This window comes from Cyprinus carpio, chromosome B2 (genome assembly GCF_018340385.1).
Source record: "Cyprinus carpio isolate SPL01 chromosome B2, ASM1834038v1, whole genome shotgun sequence".
Lineage (NCBI taxonomy): Eukaryota > Metazoa > Chordata > Actinopteri > Cypriniformes > Cyprinidae > Cyprinus > Cyprinus carpio.
Window position 1 is genome coordinate 3,920,146 of NC_056598.1, and position 27,237 is coordinate 3,947,382.

The 27,237-nt window shown below is 36.1% G+C and overlaps 1 protein-coding gene across 1 annotated transcript in view; it reads left to right on the forward strand.

The window, feature by feature from the left end:
• The first annotated feature begins 13,104 nt into the window (after positions 1-13,104).
• LOC109046603 (epidermal growth factor receptor-like) overlaps positions 13,105-27,237 on the forward strand; it is a 62,808-nt gene continuing 48,675 nt past the window's right edge. The window contains exon 1 of the mRNA XM_042717793.1: positions 13,105-13,365. Within this exon, the coding sequence (XP_042573727.1) occupies positions 13,287-13,365 (79 nt within the window). The 5' untranslated portion in view covers positions 13,105-13,286. The remainder of the gene's footprint in view (positions 13,366-27,237) is intronic.

Here is a 27,237-nt window from a genome sequence, read left to right on the forward strand (position 1 = left end):
AACAGAGAACAAACTGAAGAAAGAATGTCTGTGTTGAGTAAGAAAATGAGAATTAAATTCATTTACCATTTCCCAGAGGTTAACTTGATATATGTAGCTCAATGTGTCTTCATCTTAAATTATCCACTGACATTCTTGTGGATACATGAGAAACTACAGGTACTGGTCATATAATTAGAATATCATCAAAAAGTTGATTTATTTCATTAATTCCATTCAAAAAGTGAAACTTGTATATTATATTCACTCATTACACACAAACTGATATATTTCAAATGTTTATTTCTTTTAATTTTGATGATTATAACTGACAACTAAGGAAAATCCCAAATTCAGTATCTCAGAAATTAGAATATAACTTAAGACCAATACAAAGAAAGGGTTTTTAGAAATCTTGGCCAACTAAAAAGTATAAAAATGAAAAGCATGAGCATGCACAACACTCAATACTTAGTTGGGGCTTCTTTTGCCTGAATTACTGCAGCAATGTGGTGTGGCATGGAGTCAATCAGTCTGTGGCACTGCTCAGGTGTTATGAGAGCCCAGGTTGCTCTGATAGTGGCCTTCAGCTCTTCTGCATTGTTGGGTCTGGCATATCGCATCTTCCTCTTCCCAATGCCCCATAGATTTTCTATGGGGTTAAGGTCAGGCAAGTTTGCTGGCCAATTAAGAACAGGGATACCATGGTCCTTAAACCAGGTACTGGAAGCTTTGGCACTGTGTGCAGGTGCCAAGTCCTGTTTGAAAATGAAATCTACATCTCCATAAAGTTGGTCAGCAGCAGGAAGCATGAAGTGCTCTAAAACTTCCTGGTATACGGCTGTGTTGACTTGGCATGGCACTGCAAACCATCACTGACTGTGGAAACTTTACACTGGACCTCAAGAAATGTGGATTGTGTGCCTCTCCTCTCTTCCTCCAGACTCTGGGACCCTGATATCCAAAGGAAATGCAAAATTTATTTTCATCAGAGCACATAACTTTGGACTACTCAGCAGCAGTCCAGTCCTTTTTGAAACGAGATGCTTCTGACACTGTCTGTTGTTCAAGAGTGGCTTGACACAAGGAATGTGACAGCTGAAACCCATGTCTTGCATACGTCTGTGCGTAGTGGTTCTTGAAGCACTGACTCCAGCTGCAGTCCACTCTTTGTGAATCTCCCCCACATTTTTGAATGGGTTTTGTTTCACAATCCTCTCCAGGGTGCGGTTATCCCTATTGCTTGTACACTTTTTTCTATCACATCGCCTCTCTATTATTGTGCTTGGACACAGAGCTCTGTGAACAGCCAGCCTCTTTTGCAATGACCTTTTGTGTCTTGCCCTCCTTGTGCAAGGTGTCAATGGTCGTCTTTTGGAGAACTGTCAATTCATCAGTCTTCCCCGTGATTGTGTAGCCTACAGAACTAGACTGAGAGACCATTTAAAGGCTTTGCAGGTGTTTTGAGTTAATTAACTGATTAAAGTGTGGCACCAGGTGTCTTCAATATTGAACCTTTTCACAATATTCTAATTTTCTGAGATACTGAATTTGGGATTTTCCTTAGTTGTCAATTATAAACATCAAAATTAAAAGAAATAAACATTTGAAATATATCAGTCTGTGTGTAATGAATAAATATAATATACAAGTTTCACTTTTTCAATGGAATTAGTGAAATAAATCAACTTTTTGATGATATTCTAATTATATGACCAGCACCTGTATATCTGACCTTTCTACCATTATTTCCTCCTCTAAATTATTGTTGTTTAAAAAACATTTTACTTATAATGTTGTTATAATATTTATAATATACTGTAATGTGACAGAGTGAGAAAGGAATCTTCAAAACGAAATATAAATGCAGGTTAATTGTATGATCAGTCTAGAACTGGTTAGATTCTGAAAGTGTGTCAAATGCCAGTTTGCTAGCACAGCTGTTTTGATATTTTGACATTATCAGCAGAAAGGTCATCCCTTGGGAAAATGACATTTGCTTAATTATTGAACATGCACTAGTAGTGTACTTCAAATCTTAAAAGTATATATATATATATATATATATATATATATATATATATATATATATATATATATATATATATATACACAGTATATATATATATATGTATATATCTATATATATATATATATATAATATATATATATATATATATATATATAATAAAAAAATTTAGATAATATAATACCAATGAAATAAAAGGCCATTTAATTGTACTTAAGTTCATGTTTCTTAACAAACTTAAGTTTCTTTTTTTTTTTTTTTTAAGTACATTTTAAATCATTATGTTTTGATGTGTTGACTAACATACAAAAGCACGAGTATTTATTATAATTTAAACTCACCTCTTATTTGATATTACATATACCCCTGGTCTAGGACTATCCTTAAAAAATATCTTGCTCTGACATATCTAAAATATGTCAGTGACATTGTTCTGTCTCAAGATGCACACCTATAACGTTTTCTTCTAAGGCATTTTTTATAAAAGCTGCTTAAATGTCTTATTTTAACTAAGGCCTAGTCCAGGCTTAAGCTAAGCCCCGTCTGTGAAACCGGGCCTTAAAGTTAATATATGTTAAATATATTTTATGTATAATGTGCAATTTCAAATATATTTAAATGCATGACATAGACGTTCCAATAAAATTACATTTACATATAATGTTTGATTGTCAGTACATTTGACAGTACACTTTATATTTCAAAGACAATGGTAATTATAAAAATTACATATAAAATATACTTAAGTCCTGCTTTCACTAAGTGGGTTAAAAAACAGTGTTAAATTCAACTGGATATCATTTTTTCTAAAATTGAAGTAAATTTTCATTTAATTGTAAATAACCCGTGGTTCAGTGTCTGAAAATATTACATTCAGTTCACACTTAAGAATATTCTTTTAAAGCACAGTATATTATTTTCATAATAATTACTTTTTAAAAAAAGTGTGCTAGTGTACTTGTTTTTCACACTGAACGTTTCAAAGGAAGAATAACTTATTACATTTTAATTAAAGATCATTTGCTTCTTTGGAATAACATACACTGATAAACTGTTCACAATGAGAGCTGGAATACACATTAAATTGGGTCAGTTTTGGTTTAATGTTGACTCTAAATGTAATAATGCTCTGTATGATTGGCAGGTAGGGTGCAGACAGCCTTAAGGAGAACAGCTGCTAAGGAATGTTATAGACATACTCCCCTCCTTAATTAAGTCTAATTATTTCTCTTCTGCGTTTGTACTGCCTGCAGCAGATTCCAGCCTTCTCAACAGAGCGTTGTGGGTACAGCTCTTCAAATTACAGTGGCTACTTAATAATTAGAGCAGAACCACTAAACAGCGTTTGATTTGTTAGAGGACTGCGACTGTGAAGTGAACGGTTGAATGAACTGTGGTTGAGTTATTGTGGTTGGGTTTAATGTGTTAAACATTTGTCATGGCAGGGGTTGAAGTGAGTCATTTTCAAACGGTCATTTCAGTCATTATAGGGCAAAAATCAGTCAAACAAAGTGCACAAATTTTAGATGACAGAAAACAGAACAAAAATGTGCTAAAAGCTACTGTACATTTGTCATGCTCAGAAAAAAGTTACAGTTTATATAACACACATTTAACAGTGTTTTACTGTACAAACCTGCAAAATGTCATCATGGTATACTGTATGTTGTAGCATAAGTTGTCACATTTGTGCAATTGCATATAATTTATTAAATATTAACTACATAGCTAGTAATAAATAGCATATTCTATGCTACTGAACAATGAAAAAAATTAATGAATTAAAAAAAAAAACATTTGTGTGTTCTTTATTATATTACGTAGCATTAAATTTGAAAGAATCTTGGTACACAGTTGGTTTAGCAGAAGAAAGAAATTCATACAGGTTTAGAACAACATGAGTTTGAGTAACTGATCACTAAATCATTATTTTGGGGTGAACTGTCCCTTTAAGTTAAACAATTAAAGTTAGAAATTAGTTGATTTCACTGTTAGGTTTTTGCAGTAGCCTATATGTGTCCCCTAAAATAATGCTCTGATGAGCAAGATTATTAAGAAAAGAAAAAAAAAAAAGAAAAGAGCAATATCCTTAAATAACCTTCTAATTGACCTCATTACAGTGTTGTCTGTTGTTCATCTGTCTGTCCAAGCCGTTTTCCTTTGTGATTTGGACAGCTCCTTCACTGTCCAGCTGGATGTCCTCATGCAAGATCAAAGCGGGCAAAAAATGCTTGCGAGACCCTCCTGCACGGTGGAATCACACATTCGCTCTTCTGCATCAATAAACAACTTAATTGCTTCCTTGTCTCATTGTGTGATGAGAGTCTTGGCGAGCAGGATTTAAAGAAGAGCACAAACTAGCTCAAAAACACTTTACAACTTAAGATGTATTGTTTAGTCCCGCCTTGCCTTTCAGAAAACGATTAAAGAATAAAATAACATCAACAGAATGGGGCTGTTAATAATTTGTGTGCACCCAGATGGCATCCTTGAACTCAGTCTTGACCCCTGCTGACTGTGTTTGAGTGTGTTTGTGTGTGAGGGTGTGTGTGTGTGTGTGTGTGTGTGTGTGTATGGGTGTAAATCAGTGCATTGTGCTGTGCAAATGTATGTAAATCACCTTATGTCCACAACTTTGTGTACGTGCCAGTGCATCTACCCATCCATTCAGTAGTCTTTTGCTGTTAATAAGGCCCATAATATCCCATTTAAATGTAAAATTTAATTAATTAAGATGTATGTATTTGAATTGCATATTAAAAATCCATAAATTGGATTGCACAGTTTAAACACAAATAAACAAATAAACTAAATGTGATGCATATTTGTCACATAAATCAAACAGGTCAGATTTCTGTATTTAGAAAATCATAGTTTATTATTAACTACTTGCATCTATTTGATTTTATTTAAATCATCATATTTTAAAATGTATTTATTAATGTTGCTTGAAATCAGTTCACTGTGAAAACAAAGAACCTTTAAAAATATGAACATGGTTAAAATATGCCTATATAGCTGTGCAAGCTTTATTCAGTTGAAGCAAATTAAATGTAATGTTAATTATAATTTCTTCCCCCTTTCCCCCTCCCATCTTTCCTCTGTAGTATCCTCCTCTCTTCCCTCACCTACCCATTTTTTATCTCTGGATGTGAATGCAGCAACTGACACTTTATGCTCTACTTTAACCTCTTGTCTAGACAATATTTCTCCTCTCTCCTCCAGGCCAGCACGGGCTCCCCCTTTCTAACCCCTGGTTATCCAATGTTCTCCGTGAGCATCGGACCAAACTCAGGGTGGCAGAGAGAAAATGGTGCAAATCAAAAGATCCGTCAGACCAGAGTATGTATCAGTCTTTGCTTTCATCTTTCTCTGCTGAAGTCCATACTGCCAAATCTTCATACTTCCACAATAAGATCAGCAGCGCTCCAGACACACGTAATCTCTTCAAAACATTTAATTCTCTCATCTGTCCCCCTCCACCACCTCCCGCAACCTTTATAACAGCTGATGATTTCGCCACATTCTTCACCGACAAAACTAGAACAATCAGTAGTCAGTTCTCAACCCCACATGCACAGGACCTCAAACCCACCATACCCACTGCTAAAACTCCTATCTTTTCCTTCTGTCCCCTCACTGAGGCAGAAGTATCAAAACTTCTCCTCTCCAGCCATCCTACAACATGCTCTCTAGACACAATCCCCTCACACCTCCTCCAAGCAATCTCTTCTACACCCTTACATCACTCACACACATCATCAAGACATCTCTCCTCACAGGCACCTTCTCCACTGCATTCAAGCAGGCTCGGGTAACCCTACTGTTCAAAAAACCTACATTAAACACTTCACTTACAGATAACTATAGACCTGTCTCTCTTCTTCCATTCATAGTGAAAATACTCAAAAGAGTTGTTTTCAACCAGATATCATTGTTTCTCTCACAGAACAACAACCTGGACGCTAACCAGTCAGGTTTCAGGAGTAGCCATTCAACTGAGACTGTACTACTGTCAGTCACGGAAGCCCTGTGGATTGCAAAAGCTGATTCCAAAACATCAGTTCTTATTCTTCTGGATCTATCTGCTGCTTTTGACTCTGTCAATCATCAGATCCTCCTGTCTGCCCTCTCATCACTGGGCATCACAGGGATTCTCCTTCGCTGGTTTGAATCCTATCTCACTGGTAGGTCTTTCAGGGTGACTTAGGGAGGGGAGGTATCCAAAGCACATCAACTTGTCACTGGGGTTCCTCAGGGATCAGTTCTTGGACCCCTCATCTTCTCCATATACACGACATCACTGGGTCCCATCATACAGGCACATGGCTTCTCCTACCATTGCTATGCTGATGACACACTGCTCTATCTGTCATTTCAACCAGAGGATCCAACGGTAGCTGCCTGGCGGACATCTCGGCATAGATGAAAGAATAACCCCATTCAGCTCAACCTGGCAAAGACTGAGCTTCTTGTCTTCCCTGCCTTTCCAACTCTTCAGTAGGATCCAGCTAGGTTCTTCTACAATTATACCATCAACTTTGGTCAGAAATCTTGGTGTAACCTTTGATGACCAGCTGACCTTCAAAGACCACATTGCAAAGACTGCTCGATCTTGCAGGTTTGCATTGTACAACATCAAAAAGATCAGGCCCTTCCAAACGGAGCATGCTGCACAAATTCTTGTCCAGGCCCTTGTCATTTCTAGGCTGGACTACTGCAATGCTCTTCTGGCTGGACTTCCATCAAGCCTTCCAATCAAACCTCTACAAATGATTCAGAAGTCTTTAACGAGCCCAAAAGAGCCCATGTTACACCTCTCCTCCAGAAGTCTGAGATCTGCTAGTGAGTGATGCCTTGCGGTACCATCACAGAGAGGCTCAAAATCACTTTCCAGAACATTCTCGTTCACCATTCCCGGCTGGTGGAATAATCTTCTCACCCCATCCAGAATGCTGAATCCCTGACAATTTTTATGCGACAGCTGAAAACTCATCTCTTTCGAAAATTATTTTATTCCTTCTCTTTCTAGCTTGTACTTATTTGAACAATATCTAAAACTTGGTATTGCAAGCACTTCCTTTGTCTATTTGCCTCTTTAAGATGAATTGTTTTATGTATCCCACAATTTTAAGTTGCTTTGGATACCAGCTTCTGCAAAATGACTAAATGTAAATAATTGTTTTGTTTGTTTTTGTGTATTTACAACACATTTAGTTTATTAGCACTATTACAGAATTCTTACCTGTTTCATTTATGTATAACTGACAAGTACTGTATGCATCACATTTAGTTTATTGTAAAACTGTGTAATCCAGATGAATGGAAATATGCAGTTCAAATCTTACATTTAGTCCTAAATATGTTTTTGGGTCATGTGGTGTATCATGGGGGGAGGGTCGTTTCTGGAGTCAATCATTCTGTACATGAGGGATTAAAATAAGCTTTTACTATTTTAATCTTTTCAAATTGAGAAGAACGCACATATGTCTCTGGTTAAATTTGCTTTTCCAATATCTGTTTGACTCTCACTATAATGAAAAACAGTCCTCTGATTATGTGATTACAGAGAACTATAAATATTTGACTTTTTGAGCATTAATTATTAGGCAAAAACAAAGATTGTCTAACAGTCTGTTGTTCTTCCAGTTATTGGCAGTAGCCTAGCAGGGAATCATATTACACAGCTATTTGTGAATATTGTTTTTAATTTAAGCACATGTGCTATTTTGGATGAGTAGTATCAGAAGTGTCAGGCATATGTTAATCATTTGAATGTTTCATAAATAAAGTTGCACAATTGGAGGTAAAATGTGTTTGTTTAGCAATGTCTGCTAGATGTTTGTCTACTATAAAATGCAGTTGCAGAAATCAGTGGAAATATGGTCAATCTATCACTCATGTATATGCTGTTTATATTTTTTCCCTAGTACTTATACTCAATCATCCCACTGCTGCTACACTTTATTTATAATACCCTCTCAGAAAAAAGGGACAAAACCTGTCACCGGGCGTTATCCTTTCAAAGGGCACTAATATGTACCTTTAAGGTACCAAAATGCACCCTTTATAGGTAAATATGGTACAAAGGAGTGCCTTTTGAATTAGTACTACCCCAGTGCCAGCTTTTGCCAGGTATTTACTCTGTGTACCTGTATTCTATTGTCTGCATATTGTCGATATATACTGTTGTCTTAGTCCTTGTGTCTGTCCATGTATACGTGTTGTTCCCTGGAGGAACTGTTTTGTTGTTATCCATTGCCATGTGATGTGCTAAATTTGATATTGACTTTCTGTTGAAACCTATTTGACTTTTTCCCCAAATAAGGCAAAATGATTTTTTATTAGCATGTAAACTCTTTCATAAAAAAATAAATAAAAATAAATGAAAAGGTGTTGCATCACTAGCTTCAAATTCATATTCATATTACTTAGTTCATCAAAAAAAGATACGGTGAAACCAGTGGTTGCAACACTTTTTGCTTTAACACCTGTAACAGATTTTTTTTTCTTTTGTGATGTTTATATCACAATTTGTCCCTAAGCTTTTTTTTTTAAGTTAATGTCAAGTACAAAGAGTGCTTTTGTTAGTAACAGTAAGTCAAGGCTTGTAACACTATTATAAGACATCAGCTTAAATTTTGTAATTGTATTAAATTTGTTGATCAAAAAAACTTTTTTATTCCAAATCCCAAAATCCCATCTCTCAGCTCACCCATATTAATTAATGAGACAGATTTGTTAAAATAATAATAATAATAATAATAAGTTGGAAAAAGTATTGCACAAATAAAACTATTAAAAAAAAAAGTAATGGTGTGTCTGTTGATGTTAGTCACGTTCACAGTTGTGTCAAATATTGGCTTTCGCACATCTTGTTCTATCTTTTTGGGAACATTAAGTAAATGAGGAAATTAGTGTTACAACTCTCCCTGCCTAACTCAGACTTAACAAAATTGAGCAAATGCTGTCTCTCAAAATGAATTCTGATTCAGATTATACCAGGGATGTACGGTACTTAAGTTGATATCATCTGAATCAGGCAACAGCATTTAATGACTGTTGTTTATCATAAAAAATGAATTTCCACATTTTTCTTTAAAAAAAATTAACAAATACAATGTACAATTGGAAAATGTTAAAATACCTTGGCATGGTAAAGACTGTCACTGATGTTCACGACACTCTATTTTTTTTGTCTTGGAATCTTGATGTGCTTATAGACTGCTGCGTTATGCAAGAGTTAGTTCCAGTCCAGTAACATTTTTGGACAAGAAGCGTTCCTGCTTGAGTAGAGTACTGATATTTCATATCACTGCAGACTTTATTGTTTGTATTGGAGTGGTTTTGATTATCCTTCTGTAGTCAAACCTATCCATCACTGCTTAAAATAACACTCTTTTTAAACACTACATAGCCTAATAGATATTAGATTGAGCCTTTTTAAACTCTAGATACTAGTACTCCTGCAAATTTCCATACAGGACAGAGTGTTCTCAGCCTATCTTGACTTTAAGTCTTACTTCTTTCCATTGGCTGGGTTGGCTGACGAAAACAATGGAACTTTCCAACAACAGGTTGGTGGCGATCACTACAGCCTTGCTAACTCAGAATAGATCTCAAACCACCCCATCCCACCTGATGCTAATACTGGGCCTCTTTTTTATTTTGATGACTTGTCCTTGTCATCCAAAATCAATCAAAACTCAACCACACCCATTACATCCTGTGTAAAAAACCACTTAACGAGGCATTAGCTTACTATAATGCAATATTAGCTCATAAAAATGACCAGAGACATATGAGGTCTTTCACATCTGTCCTCATGTAGTCTAGCTAGGGATATAATTAAGATATGTGGCCTTCTCGGTTTGCTGAAATTACCACTTTGAAACTCTTATTAATGTCAGCCATAATTGTTTCCCAGGTAATGTTGTTGTGACATGACCTGAACAAACTAAATTTAGTATTAAAACAACTTATTAGATCCATTCCAACAGATTGGTATATGCATTCAGGTTATAGATGTAAAATGTAAGATTCACTCTAATTTGTTATTAATATATAATGTCAATATATAAATGTTAAATATTTTGAATAATAAGAATAAATGTGCTGTTCAACATGCCAGCTGAATTGCATGGGTTACTCTGTTTAGAAATCAGGACACAACTATTGCACATATACAGTAATTGGGTGACTGGATGCAATCTCAACTTTTGAAATGAATAAGGTGTTGCAAACAAACTCCTCCAAAGAAATTTCACATAAGTACATTCAAATAAACCTCTGAAATATTTTAAAGAGACTGTTTACTGGTGATTTAACTATATAATTTGGAATCAGTATTTCTAGTGATGCTCTGTATCACCATTCTAAGGAAGCAAATACACAAACCAAACAATTGAATTACATTAATTAAATGTGACATTCGGTTAAATCTAACAATGTTTTTGTTTGCCAGGATTTATTTTATTTTATTTTATTTTATTTTATTTTTAATTTAAAACTAGCTGTTTTTTTTTTTACATAACTTCAGACACAAAATTAAATAAATAGATGTAAAAGGTCAGTTTACTCAAGACAGAATGGAGTTTGAGTGGGAAACACAGGATTCTTTGTGGTCAGTTGATCTTTGGTGACCTTTGGGAACACAAACTTCCTGGATGCTTTCCATCTCCAAACCACTGTCTGGCTACTGTGGCAACCCAAATGAATGCAGCCATGTCTATGGTCATTTTCTTAAAGAACTCAATGGACGATTCACAAAAGACAAGGGAGGTTTCCGGACAGATAAAGAGAGCCCAAGAATTACGTCAAAGGACCATTTGCAAATGACACCATCTCTCCTACAACCTAAGGTTAACACGACTTTCAAATTCTTATTCTCTGTCATTCTTATGTGTAAATAGTCTTGAATGAATGAATGTTGTATTAAAATATTTGGCACATCTACACATTTTATTGCTCAGATTATGCTTTGTTACATAAGCGATCAGAAAAAAATTCTTTTTTTTTTCAGTTTAGCAATTAACTTACTTTCTGCTGTTTTTCAATATATTCCTTGGAACAATAAACATAGAAACAAAATAGACAATACAGGGATAGTTCACCCAAGTAAAATGAGGAAACTAGTGTTACAACCCTCCCTGCAGCCTAACTCAAAACCAAATGCTGTATCTCAAAATAAATGCTGATTCAGATGATACCAACTGAAGGGATGTATGTTGTGATAGTTCATTTACTCATCATAGGTTGGTCCAAACCTTTCTTAAGCTGGACACAAAAGAAGAATGTTGATAACCAAACAGCATTTTTTTCTGTACTACCGAAGTCAGTGAGGACCTGTTTGGTTTGGGTTACCCACATTCTTCAAATATATCTTCTTTTACCTGTATGTTCAACAAAAGAAAGAAACGTATACAGGTTTGGAACATCTTAAGAGTGAGTAAATGATGAATTTTCATTTTGGGTGAACTATCCTCTTAACATCAAAAGTACAAAACTATATGTGGATAACACTTCAAATCATTTGGTCTTTGGAAGTATTTGACAAATCACTGACTTTTGGTTATAAGCTTATATCTTGGTAAATCTGAGCATGGTTTGTGAAACTGTTGAGATCTCTTCTGAAACTGAGACACTTGAGTTTACTGGGTTCTTTTTCTCTGGAGAAAAATCTGAGAAACAGTTGCATTTCGTTTTATCATTGAAAAACAGTTGAGACATGGGAGTGTTGCAACTCAGGGGAGTTGTAACACTATCACTTTAACCAGCTAGAAATGACCTAAATGGGTGAAATCACACATGACCTTACCATCGATGACAGCAGAAGTTGCAAAAACTTTTTTTTTTAATGTTGTTAATGAATGTTAAATAACAGATCTGGTTTGAATTACCAGTTATTCCTGTTATAATTATACATTTTTGCAGACAAGCTTTTTGCCATTAAATAAGTGAAAGTGATGTGACATACAGCCAAGTATTGGGACCCATACTCAGAATTCGTGCTTTGCATTTAACCAATCCAAAGTGCACACACACAGCAGTGAACACACGCCCGGAGCAGTGGGCAGCCATATATGCAGCGGTGCCCGGGGAACAGTGCCTTGCTCAAGGGCACCTCAGTCGTGGTATTGAGGGTGGAGAGAGCACTGTTCATGCACTCCCACCACCCACAATTCCTGCCGGCCCGAGACTCGAACTCACAACCCTTGGATTGCGAGTTCGACTCTCTAACCATTAGGCCACAACTTCCCCAAATAAAGAAATGAATGAATGGATAAATAAATAAATAATTTATTTAGAAGGTGAAGTTTGTAGACTTATGCAATTCTACAGGGCAGATGAAGATTGAAATAAATTGTTTGACATACACAAACTGAGCAGATTAATTGTTCCCATGGTTGATGATAATAAATGTTTCTAAAGCACAAAATCAGCATTTAATGATTCCTGAAGGATCACACAACATTGAAGAAGGGAGCTTTGCCATGAAAAGGAATAAATTAAATTTTAAGATGTTAAAAAAATAAATAAAAATAAAACAGCCATTTTAAATCATAATGGTATTTCACAATATTTTCTTCTGTATTTTTTAATCAAAAATACAGGTCTTACTGACCTCAGACTTTAAAATGGTAGTGTGCATATATATTATTTTAGTTAGTTTAGTTTACTTATATAGTATTTTTCATTAAAATTGAGGTATTCATTTTGAACATGTTAATCTGATTACCACAATATAAGCCTATTTCTATTATTTTACAATTCTTCAGTGCATTGTAACAACAACTCTATATTTACCTTTGAGTGCTAGACGTTGTAGATGTAATTTGTTGCAGACAAACAGCCTACTGTGAGTAGTTTGTAACAAAAAAAGACACAGAAGCAATGAGTTCCCGTGTTCATTTGTTATTTCTCTTTTCTACTGGTCCTCATTGTTGATTGACAGCAGGTTAAAGATTTCATTTGGCGTCGGAATGATGTCACAAACCTCGAGATCAATAAGTAGTTACCTGAAGTTGAACGCCTTACAGCACGCGCACGGTCCTCCCTGCTGCTGACGTCACGTGTGCAGCTCTGTCCGGCAGAACGCGCCTCTATCACTGCTGAGGTTCGCGAGCGCGGAGGAGGAGCTGTCAAAGTTTACAAGCCAAGCCGAGCGAGTTTTCTCAAGAAGACGGGAAGGCAAGATCCTTGAACATTATTGAGAAACCCTTGAAAGAAGAGCCCTTCTAACTATGGAGTGAAGTCTGATAGGCTTTACACATAAGAAATGGCAGGACCAACTGAGATCGGATTGATGTTTACCTTACTGCTCTCATGGAGCTTCTGCGCGACGCCGGAAAAGAAAGGTAGGATTATTGTGAAACGGCTTGTTGTATAAGGTTAAACCCCAATCTTTGAGACAGTTCGTTGGAGAAATAAGCTCCTACAGAGCTTGATGGAACGGCGCACATAGCCTACCTTCAGAGATGTGCGCTTTGAGGAACCTCGGTCAGCGTGGGAACAGTGGAAGTTTGTGCTCACAGTCCCACAGAGAACTTCCACTTGGATACTAAGTAGCCTAGTTTTTTTTAACTGACGCTTTTATTGAAGTTCTTTCTGGAACAACCTGAAATTCATTGTCTGTAGTTCACGGATCAGTCCTTGGGTTCGAACTTTCAAACTTTCAGTTACCAGCCCGGATTTTAGTTTATATGACCCCACCCCATACTTTTAATAAGGTTGTGATTTTTTAGCTTTATAGTGCAATACTGCGTGGCACTGCCGTGATTCAAATTGCGTAGCAGAGGCTGAGAAATGAGGATGATTCTTACATTATGACAATGTTTTATCAGACAACCGAAAACGTGTTTCATGTGGTAACATTGCAGTCGGCTGGTTTCATTCAAAGTCAAAATATTAATATATTTTAAAACAACCTAACTACATAAGATTGGAGTTATTACATTGTTATATGTGCCAGATCAGGTAGAAATAGCTTCTGCACATTGTTTTTATATTTATTTCACAGTTTGACATTAACATTTTGTCTTTTGTTGTTGTTGTTGTCAAATTTAACTGCTAGCCTATGTGGTGTCAGCTTACCTAAAAATGATTTCGTTTGTTTGTATCATTTAACTTTCATTTTTACTCCGTCTTTATGTTTCAACTTGATAACCTTTGACATTTTTAACTAATAATTAGTGCAGTAAACTTATTGTTATGGAATCGGCATAATTTTAATTTGAGATTTAGTTTTCAATTTTAGTATGTCAACATTTTTTTTAAAAAGTGAAAATAATTGTAGCCTTATTTGATCTTACCCTGATTTTGTTGGTTTAACCAAATGTAGTCAGGTTGATTCAGTCATTTTAACTCATATCTGACTTAGATTTTATCACACAAAGCACTTTCTTTTTTTTGTCTAGGTTATCTAAATTATGTTTTAATGTGTAGATCCAGTGCTCATTGTAATGAACATTTTCTTTGAAATGAATTCAATGAATTGACGCCATTTTTTAATCTATGATGTTAGAGTTTGTCACATTAATTAGGTTAGTTAAAGTGTGTTTATATGCCACTTTGCATATCATTAAGATAATCTCAGGGGTGTCCTGTGTGTAAACACATGACTGTGCCAATGCTGACAGATGGGGCACACACAAATCACTTTATTACAGTCTGTTTTTCCTCATTTGGGGCTCAATCAGGTTTACAGTCACGTTGCCAAGAGAAGAATCACTTTCCTTTAATATACTGTAAGTTCTGTTTTGACAGTCATCAATGATGTCCTGTTTTAATGCTGAAGGTTCTCAACTGTTTGCTACAGTTGGATACCTTTTGCCTTTTACTACCACATATATAAACTATATAGAGAAAGGGTCTAAAGTATGAAGAATATTAAACAAATAGTTTTTTTAAGTGGTGTTTTAGTCACTCGTTGTCATTGTTAATTGCACTGATTTGCTGGTTTTCCAGCCCCTTGTGTTTTAGAGGACAGGTATTACAGTATCAGTGAGGACAGTCATGACGTCCTATAATGTTTTCGGGCTCCCTGTTGTGCCTCACTCAAGGTCAGAGAAATGCTGCGGCTATCTGTTATATTTTAGATCGAAACAGCTGTTTAGTCTTCATAGACTGCCCATGTTAAATACTAGATAAATGCATTGCTGGCCCAGATTCCAAGTAGCTGGTTTGAAGGTGCACCGTGTTGAGCTATATTTGAATTTTGCAGTTAAAACGTCCCACATTTGGTCATCAGTCCAGCCACATGACAGACTTTCAAGTGTGTCTTTCCTTTCATTTGTGTGGCACTGACCTCTGGATAACGTCCAGCCTCATTGTGACCTAGAACAATGTCTCTCAGGTGGTCACCTAAATCACCAGTGCAGTGAGAGCCATATGTGGGTATGGATGGAAACTGTTAAACACTCTTTTGGGCAGAGTACATACACTACAGGCCAAAATAAATAAAAGACAGTTTTTTAATGTTGTTGAAAGACATTTCTTTTGCTCACAAAGGCTGCATTTATTTAATAAATAATACTAATATTGTGACACATTATTACACAACTATTTTCTATTTTAAAATATCTTACAATTAAATGTATTCCTGTGATGACAGCCATTACGCTCTTCGGTGTCACATCATCCCTAAGAAATCATTCTAATTTGCTGATTGTCATTTTTTTTTATTATTATTAATGTTGAAAACAGTTTTTTGCTGCTTAATATTTAAGCTGAATATTCAGCTTATATAATAATATAACCTACAATGCAATAATATTTCACAATACCACTGCCTTTACTGTATTTTTGATCAAATAAGCAGACATTACCAGAGCAGAGGAAAAAAACAACAAAAAAACTCCTCCTTTCTTCCGATAAAGGGATGGGCTCTAAATCAAATCTTGTTCTAAAGCGGATAAGATCATATTCTTTAAACTCAAGTTTCTTGTGGGTAATTCCAATTTTATTGGACTTCACTCATTCCAAAATGACAAAAGTCCACCAAAACTGGTTTTCATTGTATGTTTAAATTAGTTTTGTCTATAGGCCGGGGGATTTAATCTAGTCCATCTGAGAGAGTTGTGCTTACAGGTCTTCAGACACTTATAACTCTCATCCGGATGGCTCAGAGGTGACTCAGAGTTAAAGCATACAAATACGTGTGAGATGAGCTTTAGTTGTGTTTTCTGGATCTGGGGCTTTGACTGCTTGAAGTAGTAAAGGTGTTGGAATGGGGTTTGTCAGCATATTTGTGTACAGTATGTCTAGAAAAGTCAAAACCCAATGCTATTTACAAAGTAACTTGCTGTTTTTTCCCCTCAATAAATGTTTTAGTTCAACTCTTTAACAGAGGAATTTTACATTAGTATTTCACCCTTATTCTTCACCTCAATATAGTCTTATTGTAGCCAAAAGATTTTAATCTGAAATTCTAAAATGTCAGCAGAACTGCTGCAGAAAACCAAGAAACTTAAAAGGATATTTCACCTCAAATTGTAAAACGGTCATCATTTATTCACAAAAAAATAAAATAAAATCATCACAGCTTTTATGTACTTGATGGTGCATCTCATACAAGAGTCTGCTTGTTGAGTCAGGCTTCTTCTGATCATTTATAACTTGCTTGTGTTTGTGAGCCAAAAGATAGATCTCCCAAATATTCCAAAACAGCCAAATAAAATAGTCATCGTGTGCAGTACCATTCCTTATCGAGTCGTTGGCATGCTTAGGAATTTTCGAGACAGTGGGTAAGAGCATACTCTTAAAGAGTTTCCTTTAAAGGGATAGTTCTCACAAATATGAATCTTCTGTCATAATCTACTCGTCTGCATGTTGTTCCAAACCCATATGACTTTCTTTCTTTTGTAGATTTCAAAGGAGGAATTAAAACAATTGCAATTCACTTACAAAGAATAGGGAACTGGTGCTTTCAAAATACAAAAAGGATGCAAAAGCACCATAAAAAATATAGAAAATAACTTCTTATGATTTTTTTAAGCCATATAATAGTTTTGTAAGAAACAGACTGAAATTTAAGACATCTTTTCACTAATAATCTTCCCATCCGGAGAGATGTGGAGCACTGCAGTCAGAACATTGAGTTGAGCTCTGAGTCGTGAATGAATCATTGAATGAATCTTTTGAATGGCTTTTGAATGAATCAACCCAATTCATCACACAAAACTACTTTTTTTTTAACTGTTGTGTGTTTCAGAAGACTTGAAAAGGAAAATACATAAAGGATTTTGTGTAAGATTGACAGTCCCAGTATATACATGTCATATCGTCTAGTTATAGCCAATATCATTATCTTATACAAGTCCAAGACTAGAGTAGGATGTCAGTTTACCCAAAAATAAAAATTCTGCCATAATTTACTTCATATTGTTCTATTTCTATATGACTTTTTTTTTGAAGAATTATTTAGGCCAAACAAGACTCAGCTACTGGGGTTCTAATGTTGGACCATGATGATTTTCATTGTATTGACATTTTTAAAAAATGTTTCTTTTGTGTTTCACTGATGAAGTAAAGTCATACTGGTTTGGAACAATATAAGGGAGAGTATATGATGGCAGAATTGATTATTATTATTTTTTTATTAATACCTTTACGTTTATCCCGGTTTAACTCTCTAATTGGGAATCCTGTTCATCTCAAGTCTCTGTCATTTATTCAAAGAATTCTGATTTGTTTCTTGTTAACGATGAAGGTCATAGATGGATTTGTTTTGCACTCTTGTTAGTGTTTTGCCTGTTCGGCCTCAGGAATCATACCATTTAGATGTTGTCTTGAAAATACCCTGATATGCTTGCCAACGCTGATACCTTATCAAATGTAACAAAAGAGACCATTTTCATAATTACAGGCTCACCTTATTTTCAAAACACTGGTTGCACAACACTCCATGTGCCCTAGGTCTGCCAATTTAACTGGTTTCTTATGATAAATAGTCTTTTTGATTTGTCATACAGCAGATAAAAAGTGCACCATAATCCGATTGTCCTCTTTTGCAGTCACAAATCCTCCTTCAAAAAGCCATCATTGTCAGTTCTTCCAGTAATGGCTGGAGACCATCAATGTTCTCCACTGGGATTATGAACTGTTTAGCCAGTGATCTTGGGAAATACATCAACCCTGTTTTCCCCTAATTGTGAGTTGAATTTGAGATGTGATACTGCTCTTTTTTCCCATTGCCTTCCTCCCCCGCCTCGGGATGGTCCAAGATGGAGGACCGTAAACTGTCAGGCATCATTTCATTGCATCTTCTGCCAAATAAGAATAAATGTAAATAACATATGCAGTTGGACTGACTGGAACATCTTGGTCAGTTAATTGACATGGGAACAGTTTTTGGCACTGGTTTGCTAGTGTCATGCAGCTTAATAGCGATGACAGCTTTCTCTCTCGCTCTCGCTCTCAGCATCTCTCTCTCTCTTTCAGTCTTGTACTCTGGGGCTAAATAACATCTCCTCACCAAATAAAAATCATTGCAAAGGAATGCTTTGAGCCTGCAGCTTTCCTGTAGTTCAACAGGTAGAGCATAGTGCTTGCGACACTAGAGGTTGAGTTAACAGGAAACTTTCCACCATTTGCCTGAGCTTTGACTAATTCAAAACGCTTTCCGTCATTTTGACAGAAAGGAACAAGAAAAACATTATTTTAACTCAGTACATCAATTGAGCACGTACTCCAAGTGACTGTTAGAAAACAGGACTTTTTAACACACAAGTAGCTAATACTTTCCATATGAAGTAAAGATGTAGCATAGTTATTTTAGTTAAAGTAACACAATGATGTAATCTATACATTCTCCAGTTCAGAGAAATAATGAAAAGAAGACGTTTCCACAGGCTTGTCAGTGATTTTCATTTTTTAAAGTCTTTGTTTCGCATGGTGCAGTTCATTGTAATCCTAAACATACTGTAGACTATGACTCAAAAGTGATATAGGCCTAAATTACTGCTGTTAAAACAAGAAATGGCATGATGGATAAGCTAATTCACATAAAAATACAAATTCTGTCAACATTTAAATATCTTTAAATATTGTGTTTTGTGACTGTAAGATGAAAGTCAACCAGTCTTGTTAAGGAGGTGTGACAAATGTCCATATATAAGTCAGAAAAAAATTGAACCAATTGACATGACAGATAAAAAATAGACAATGATGGAAATTTTACAGTCTTTCAGAGTGACAAAAATGATTATTTTTAAGTACATCCTCTGAGCAATACAAGTCACAGGATCGATACCCAAGGAAGAACACTGTCAAAATGTAACTATAAATCACTGAAGTTAATTTGGATTAAGTTCACATTTGATCCAACAAGCAGATTTAAATTTATACAGAGATGTTTAATAATTGACAAATGGAAATCACAATCCAGGGCTCAATGCTAAGGATTTTTTTCTACTGGCCTAGTTGGGCCAGTGGTTCATTTTTTTTTTACTTGTTCTGCAAACATTTTCACTGGCCCTGCCACAAAAATAAATAAATTTAAAAGAAAAAACACAACCAACCAAAAAAATAACAACCTTGTTATCATTGTTTTTGACACATTATCTTGTATTCTAATAGGCTAAAAAGCTTATATGACATCAAAATTTTAGATACCAGTTAAATTATACAATTCTCGATTCCAATTTCAATGCCACAACAAAACCATTAGCCGAACAAACATGAAGTTCAAACATTATTAAATACAAGTGAACAGTCAGTAAATAAGAACAAATGGACAAATTACAAGCACTTGCACAAATAAAGAAATAGAACAACGATTCAAATTAAACAATTCTTTAGGTTTGTGGGTGTTCAGGTACAGACATTGAATAATCAAATATAAAATAACATTGCATTTTCTTCATTGCATAAATAACATATATATTAATCATTGTTAAAGCTATAAAAATCAGTCAAGAGCAGTGATTTTTTTTTTCAGCCAAAGCAGTTTTAAAAGAGAATGCATGGATCCAATACAGTCTGATTTCTTTCTCAACTGTTTATGTTTAAGATCTAACCGACTGTTTTTGACAATATGTACCATATGACGATATGTATTTGTCTGTAAAGAAGCTCAATTCGGGGCTTTGCCTGAGTGTGTTGTTGTTATTTGCATCTTCTTGAACTTATATGCATTTATATCTCTTAAATGTTTAATTAGGCCAGGTGTATTTGTCCACTTAAGTGCATGAAGACATGAAAGAGAACTCGATGTCGTCGTGTTGTCTGAGACACATCTCTCTGTAAGCGTACTGAATGGATCTGTTGTATCTTCATGCATTTGAATTCTTTAAAGGGGTCATCAGATGCAAAATTCACTTTTACATGTTGTTTGAACTAAAATATATCTTGGCAGTGTGAGCTGTCATCTGTCCGCCATTGTTTCAGCAGGTGTAGACAAGAATGTCTCCTAAGCAATTGAGGTGTTTTGTTGTTGGATGAACAACAATGAACATAGCAGTCGTCATTTACTCCCAGTTTTTGAGAAGATTGTGTCGTAGTGGATTGAGTTGTTTTTTTGTTGGATTGAAAAAAATTGGCTCGAGCTGTTTTTGACAAGGTAAAAAGGGTGTGACGCTGCAGCAGTGGCCTGATCAAGCCAGTGACATACCTGTCAACTGTCCCGAGCATCTTTTAAGGCCCCAATATACTTTAAACGAAATCGAAGAACAAACTGATATGACGTCATTTCAAACAAAATCAAGCAGAAACGAATAGCTGAGTTGACACAAATATATCCGCACCTGTATGGTCGCTCGTAGAGAGACTTTAAAGATTCAGAGAAAGCATTTAATTCCTATAAATAAATTGCAACATAAATATCCCCATAAAGGACTGATTATGGAAATGGAATGGTTGTTTTGTTTTGCAAACATTAACTCTGAACTTCTGCTAATCATTATTCTTTTGTCTATAATATTCTGACCATTGGTGCCCGTCCCACACCTAGATTGCATACACTTCATAATTTCATTGTTGTTTTGTTTACGGATATGTGCGAGGGTCACAACACGTTTACATTAATCTACACCCCGCCTCCAGCAGTGCGGGGGTGTCGGAGTGTTCGGAAACAGTATACCGTCGCTCAGCCTTTTCAAACTTCTTTTTGCCCCAAACGAAGAACGAAAACAAACTTCCTTTGAAGTATATCGGGGCCTTTACACTGGCCCCGGGCCATCGGGCAGTCCTTATTGTTGAGCCTTGGAATCTCAATCTCTTCTGCGTGACAATCGTGATTTCTTGATTTATTTGCAAGAGCTTTGCTTGCCGCCTACAAATGATTATTTTTGCAAATCCCATTGACACAAGTCTCTAACCACTAAATAAACATGCTTGACACCATGAGTTTTTGTTTTAATATTGTTTACATTTCTTCGATTTCAACATCATTGTTTACACTATAAAGTGAGGTAATGATATGCAAAACACCTTGAAACCTCACAATTTCTTCACCTTCCTGATTTTCTGTCTCATTGTCCTCATCTGTCATCGAGCTCCCACACTGTTTGCACGCGCTTTGCATGACCTCGTGATTGGTTTTGCAGACGGCCGGCTGTGATTCTTCTCAGCAAAACCTAATGCCCGGCATCAATTTCCTGCCTTTAATACCTGCATACTTCCTCCTCCACCTCTACTAAGTTTTCATCATCCGTTCTGAACGCTCTTTCAAGATGAGTTACCAGAGCCCACTCATGGCTCCATATTGAGTTCCCGGGAGGGCGATTGTAAAAAATTGTCCGTTACTAAGGTGCCTTCAGCATGTGAAGGCTGGTTGTTTCAGGGTCTTGATGCCTCTGCCCAGTGATTGGCTTTCCCAGAATCACATCTGGTGAAGCAGTTGGAGTTTCAAGAGCTGCGGAGAAAGTCAAATGAGTTCGCCGGAAAAAAGACGGACCTCCTGCTTTGATAAACTGTTGAGCAGTTACCTAAAACCGGCGAAGAAGTCAGTGCCTCATTTGCTGGAGTGGCTCTCTCTCTCTTTGGCAGAGAACAATGAGGGTTTTCTTCAGGCAGACTGCAGTTTCTGAGTTTCTTACGACTGCTAAAGGAAAAGCTGACAGAAACATCTTCGAGTTCTTTTGTAGTTCACAGTCGTGTGGCAGCTCTGACAGTTTGATTGTATGCTGATTGCAGTGACAGGGACTGACAGCTTGAAATAGCCAGAATCTGTGTAGATCTAAATGCTGTGATTACCTGTGACAAAAGCTCTTTCTTTCTTTCTTTCTTTCTTTCTTTCTATCTTTCTTTCTAATAAGAACCCTTAACTCTTAATAAGAATCCTTTTCTGCATGTTAACATGCATGCTAATTCTCAAGCTAGTTCTGTGACGTTTGCCAGATCATGGGAAGACTACATTTGGAAACTAATGAATGTGCCCGGAAATGGTGCATAGCACCTGGACGTCATGGATTTTATAGCATTTCCATTATCGAGTTCCATTATCTATGGTGGAAAGAGACCTTGGAATTCAGGCTGGAAAAACTTTCCTTTTCGTTCTTGACATCTCATTAGGGTGTGGCTTCATGTGAGAAGATGCAGTTTGTGCAAATCCCACAGGATTTCTCATCACATTTAATTGTCCACTAGAAAAGACCACCACATATGTATATATATGGGATGGACCCCTCATATCTGGTATCTAGTCAGTACTGTTTGTATATTAGACAAATGATCTGTGAGGATGTGTAATGGGTTTTTTTTTTTTTTAGAATTGTGCTTAGATGTTCAGGTGCTTGTTCTCAGACCCTTTGAATTGGAAAGTGCTGTTTCCATTTATTATTCCATGGAGTGTATATTTAGCAGACTTTAAAAGGGGGAAAAAAAGAAAACTGTAAAAGAAAACATTGAGGAACAGGATGACAGTTCTAGGCCAGCAGCTCCTGACGCACATACGCTAAAATGCACACTAACACAATCATGCGCAAACAAAGCGTCGTTTATTGAATCTGTACCACATTTTGTGGTTGACAGTGGCCCATTTTGAAGCCTGGAATGATTTTTTGTCCTAGAATACCGAAATTGTTTTTCCTCAAAATATCCAATTGAAAACTCATCATGTCTGCATGTAGTGAGTGTATTGCTGACTAAACTTGTAAGACGTCAAATAAGACGTTTTTGCCTTTTAAGCAGTGGGAACCATTCTGACTCCCCTCTTCCAAACCCGACCACATCTAACTGACTTTTCAAACCATAATTTATAACTTGTTTTCATAAAACATTCCATTTAAGGCAGAGCTTGTAAGGAAATCTCCCTCAGCCAAAGTGAAACATTCAGCTCTCACTAACCTTCTGCGTCTTCTTGGATGATCATGTTTCAAAATAACACTTGATCCAAACAGGCCACAGATGCCCTGGGATAGGTGATACAGCTATCAGTGACACTCCCTCTACACACGTCTATTGAGAGAACACAGTATAGGACATGATGTGAAAATATAGACGTGTGTGAAGTGAATTGTAATGGATATCTTTGTTTACATGCTTTATTTAGTGTATTGTTGCTTGCAGGTGAATGGCTACCGAGGCAGAATACAAACACATTCGGAGACAAAAACATTGTTTTATTTATTGTCAGTTTGTCTTTATTATATAGGACAGTGGAAAACTGACAGGAAAGTGGAGGGAGGCAAAATGAAAGGCAATAGGGTCAGACCATGATCCAGGCTAAATTTAAACTCAGGACACCACTTATATGTCTTTTTAAGACAAAGTCTGTTTTTAAGTCTTTTAAAAGAGTACTCCTGGTGATTTTTTTTTTTGACAGCTCCTTTTGCAGCATCAACTTTGATTATTTTTCCTGCTTTCTTCTTCATAGCTGTTCCCTTGAATATTTTTTCTTTTAAAATATGTCAGAATAGATCATATGTTTTAGCCTTTGCTGCAAAGTTGTATTAAAAAAGTACGAAAAAACATTTAGTCACCCTTTATTTTAATGTTTCCTCATTGCAGTGCCATTTCACAAATAAGTATTGAGCAATATTAATTGACAACATAATTACTATAGGTTTAGGGTTTGATTTAGTGTTACATTTTGAAATAAAGTGTTAGCAAACATTTTAACAACAATTTTTCCCCATTGATGTTCTTTGAATGTACTGTTCTGTAAACTTTTTTCATGTTTGTGCGTGTGTGAAAATTGTTCATCAAAATAAAATTTCAGTTTCTTGAAATCAATGCATTCCCAGCACACAATGGTAAAAATTCTGTGCTAATATATATGTATTGATTTTGCATCCCAATCATAATTGATTGTCGTGTATCTCGAGTCGAACATCAATTAAATGTCCTCAAAATCTCTTGTGAAAGAAAGATTTCAGTTAACTTCCTAAAACTGCACGTCTCATAGGAACTGCAGTGATATGCATCTAGGATGTAGGCCTTGCTGGATATGGTTTTTCCCAGCCCTAGGCTTTCTGCAGCTGAGGCTTGTGAGAACAGCTGAACTTTTTCCTCTCTTTCATTCTTTCCTATTTACTCTCTTTTAATACACTGAAGTCTCCTACTGTTCAGTATAACGTAACTAATTCATCACTGCGCAGCACATCTCCGTCTTGACATATCCATATATGCGATCGCTGGGTTGTTTAATCACTTTGCCGAAGGCTTTTTGGCTAAACCTCCCCAAATGTGCGGATGTTAGAAGCTCCAACAAAACCTGACATGGAAACCTCCACAGGCATGTTTTCACACGAATGCTCTTGAAAAGAATGAAATTCAGGTATAATTGCGACAAAAACAAGCGTATGGCTCATTTATTGTTTACCAGGATCTGTCATGTTGCTCCATATCCACCATACTCTTGGACATTCTCGCCTTATGTTATGATACCTTGGTGATTTGGTATGTGCAAACCTTATCTCCCGATTTCTTTTATATCACGAGGACAAGTGTTTTTTAAGTCAGACTGTGTTTGTTTGGTCTAGAGGTGCGTTATGGTAGTGCCAAAGCGAGACTGCATGTCTCGCCTAAAAGGCCTCACAGCATGTGTTGATTTGCAAAGTGGATCTAATCCCAGACGTCCCACTTTTATTCTTTTAGGTAATTCGTCAGTTAATTTGGGCGATATCCTCCAAGCAGAACAGCAACTCTTCGTAATGACTTCTTAGGCAATACATGCCAGTGTGCGGGGAAACATTAGTGCCTGCAAATGTAATTATATAACCATTGCATGAGATGAGATTCTTGTGAAGTACCACTTCAGGGCTGAAAAAGTTAGAATCTTGTGTGTTAAAATTCTTTTTAGTGGCAAATTAATACATTTCCTTCTTGAGATGTGTGTACAGGGGCTTGCCCTGAATACTGAAAACATGATTATGGTGTCCGAAAATGTTCTTCTTCAGAATATGAGATGGATGGGACGTGACAAATAGAGAAAGTGCAGAAAGAGAAACATTTGCCCTCACCAGTGAGGCCAGGAACAAGTTTGAGTACATTGTCGTTTCCATGGGGACAAGTGCAGGTAACACAACAACACCTTTATTCGATGATTTAGCGTCGACTTTGAAACAGGCTTTACCACCATTGTTGGCAGCATAATGCTTTGTATACACATGACTTCGCTTACAATATTACTCTCTTTTACAGTAAATGCTGCGGTAAAGGAAGATTATTATCCTGTCTCACTATCCCCTTTGAAACACAATAATCCACTTAATTAACAAACTTTAGAGTTAAGCAATAAGAGTCATGCACAGAGTCAGAGTAAGTCACCTAATGCTGTGTTGACGAGAGCAGGAAGTTGAATCATTCTGTGGATTTTCTGTATTTTACAGAAGCACATACAGTGATTATGATAACAAATGTCCTGTTTGGAAGTTCTAGTAATGAAAAGATGCAAGTTGTGCAATACTTCATCATCAGTTTAATTAACTGAGATAATTTCATTTCCATTTTCATTTGATAATGGTCACATCTGTGGTGACCTTCTTCCGATATTATGAAGCTACGAAAATAGTTTTTGTGTGCAAAGAAAACAAAAATAACTTGTCCTTACTACCTTTCTGGGCCTTGAACATGTCAGTTGTGTTGCTGTCTGTACAGGGTCAAAAAGCTCTTGGATTTCATCCGAAATATCTTAATTTGAGTTCTGAAGATGAACAAAGGTCTTAAGAGTTTGGAATGACATGAGGGTGAGTAATTAATGACAGAATTTTCATTTTTGGATGAACTATCCCTTTTTGTCAAAGAATAAAACATGAAAATATCTTGAGCTTGTGTTAAACACCATCCTAGTTTCAGGCATTTAACCAAAAGCTATTTAACGGACCCATTGACTTTGAGACTATGGTGCTGGAAGTGCTAAAATGCTAACTTGTTTCAGTGTTTTGGCATACAAAGATATGTCATCCTTGCAGCGTTCTATGCATTTGGAAGAAAACAATTGTGGCACTTGCTCACTTCAATAATAATTTTTCTTGTCATGTGATTGCTTAACAGTTTTAGTGGTTTTAGCACATATGTTTAAAGCCTAATGTCTGAAGACTTGATGTAACATGGTATTATTGAATCACCCTATTTTTAAAAGTTTTTTTGCTGTGGGAGTGTTTTTTGGCTGCTATTTCTTGGTATATTATAATTTTCCTTTTGAAAAGTCAGGTGGCTCGCAATGAAGCAAAGATTTGAGTGTTCAGAATTATGCAGGTTAACAACTGAATAGTGGCAAGCTGCCAAGAAAAAGATCCTGTTCACATTTCAGAAGTAAAATGGGCCCGGTATTTTCAATTATGAATGACCAGGTCTTCTTGTGTAGTTTCTTTCTGACAATAAACTAGGCCTTTATAGTAGTTATATTCTACTTGATATTCCATAGTCTAATTTGGTTGCTGGTAAACTGCAGGTGTTCTAGTTAACCTGAACAAGATAGAACCTGTTAACAGACCTGAAAAGGTATTAAGCCTTTTCTTGACAGTTGACATCCTAACTTAAGCAACACTTCAGTAACAGTAATAGAAGTTACATTTTGTAAAATAAAAAAAAAAAATAAAAAAAAACCCAGAGAGGTATTTCTTTTGCTAAATGTTGAGAGGAGTGTATGAAACACTATATTGTATACACAGACTGTCTCTCAAAACCGCCAGGCCCTAAGATGCAGTAATTTTGGTGCAAGATGCAAGAATTTTACTACATTTCCTCATAAGTCATGTGTACTCTGTATGTGATAAATGAAGTTAAGAATAGAAAGAATACAGGAAGCCAATTAATAAGATTGCTCCAAATCAGTCTCTTAACAA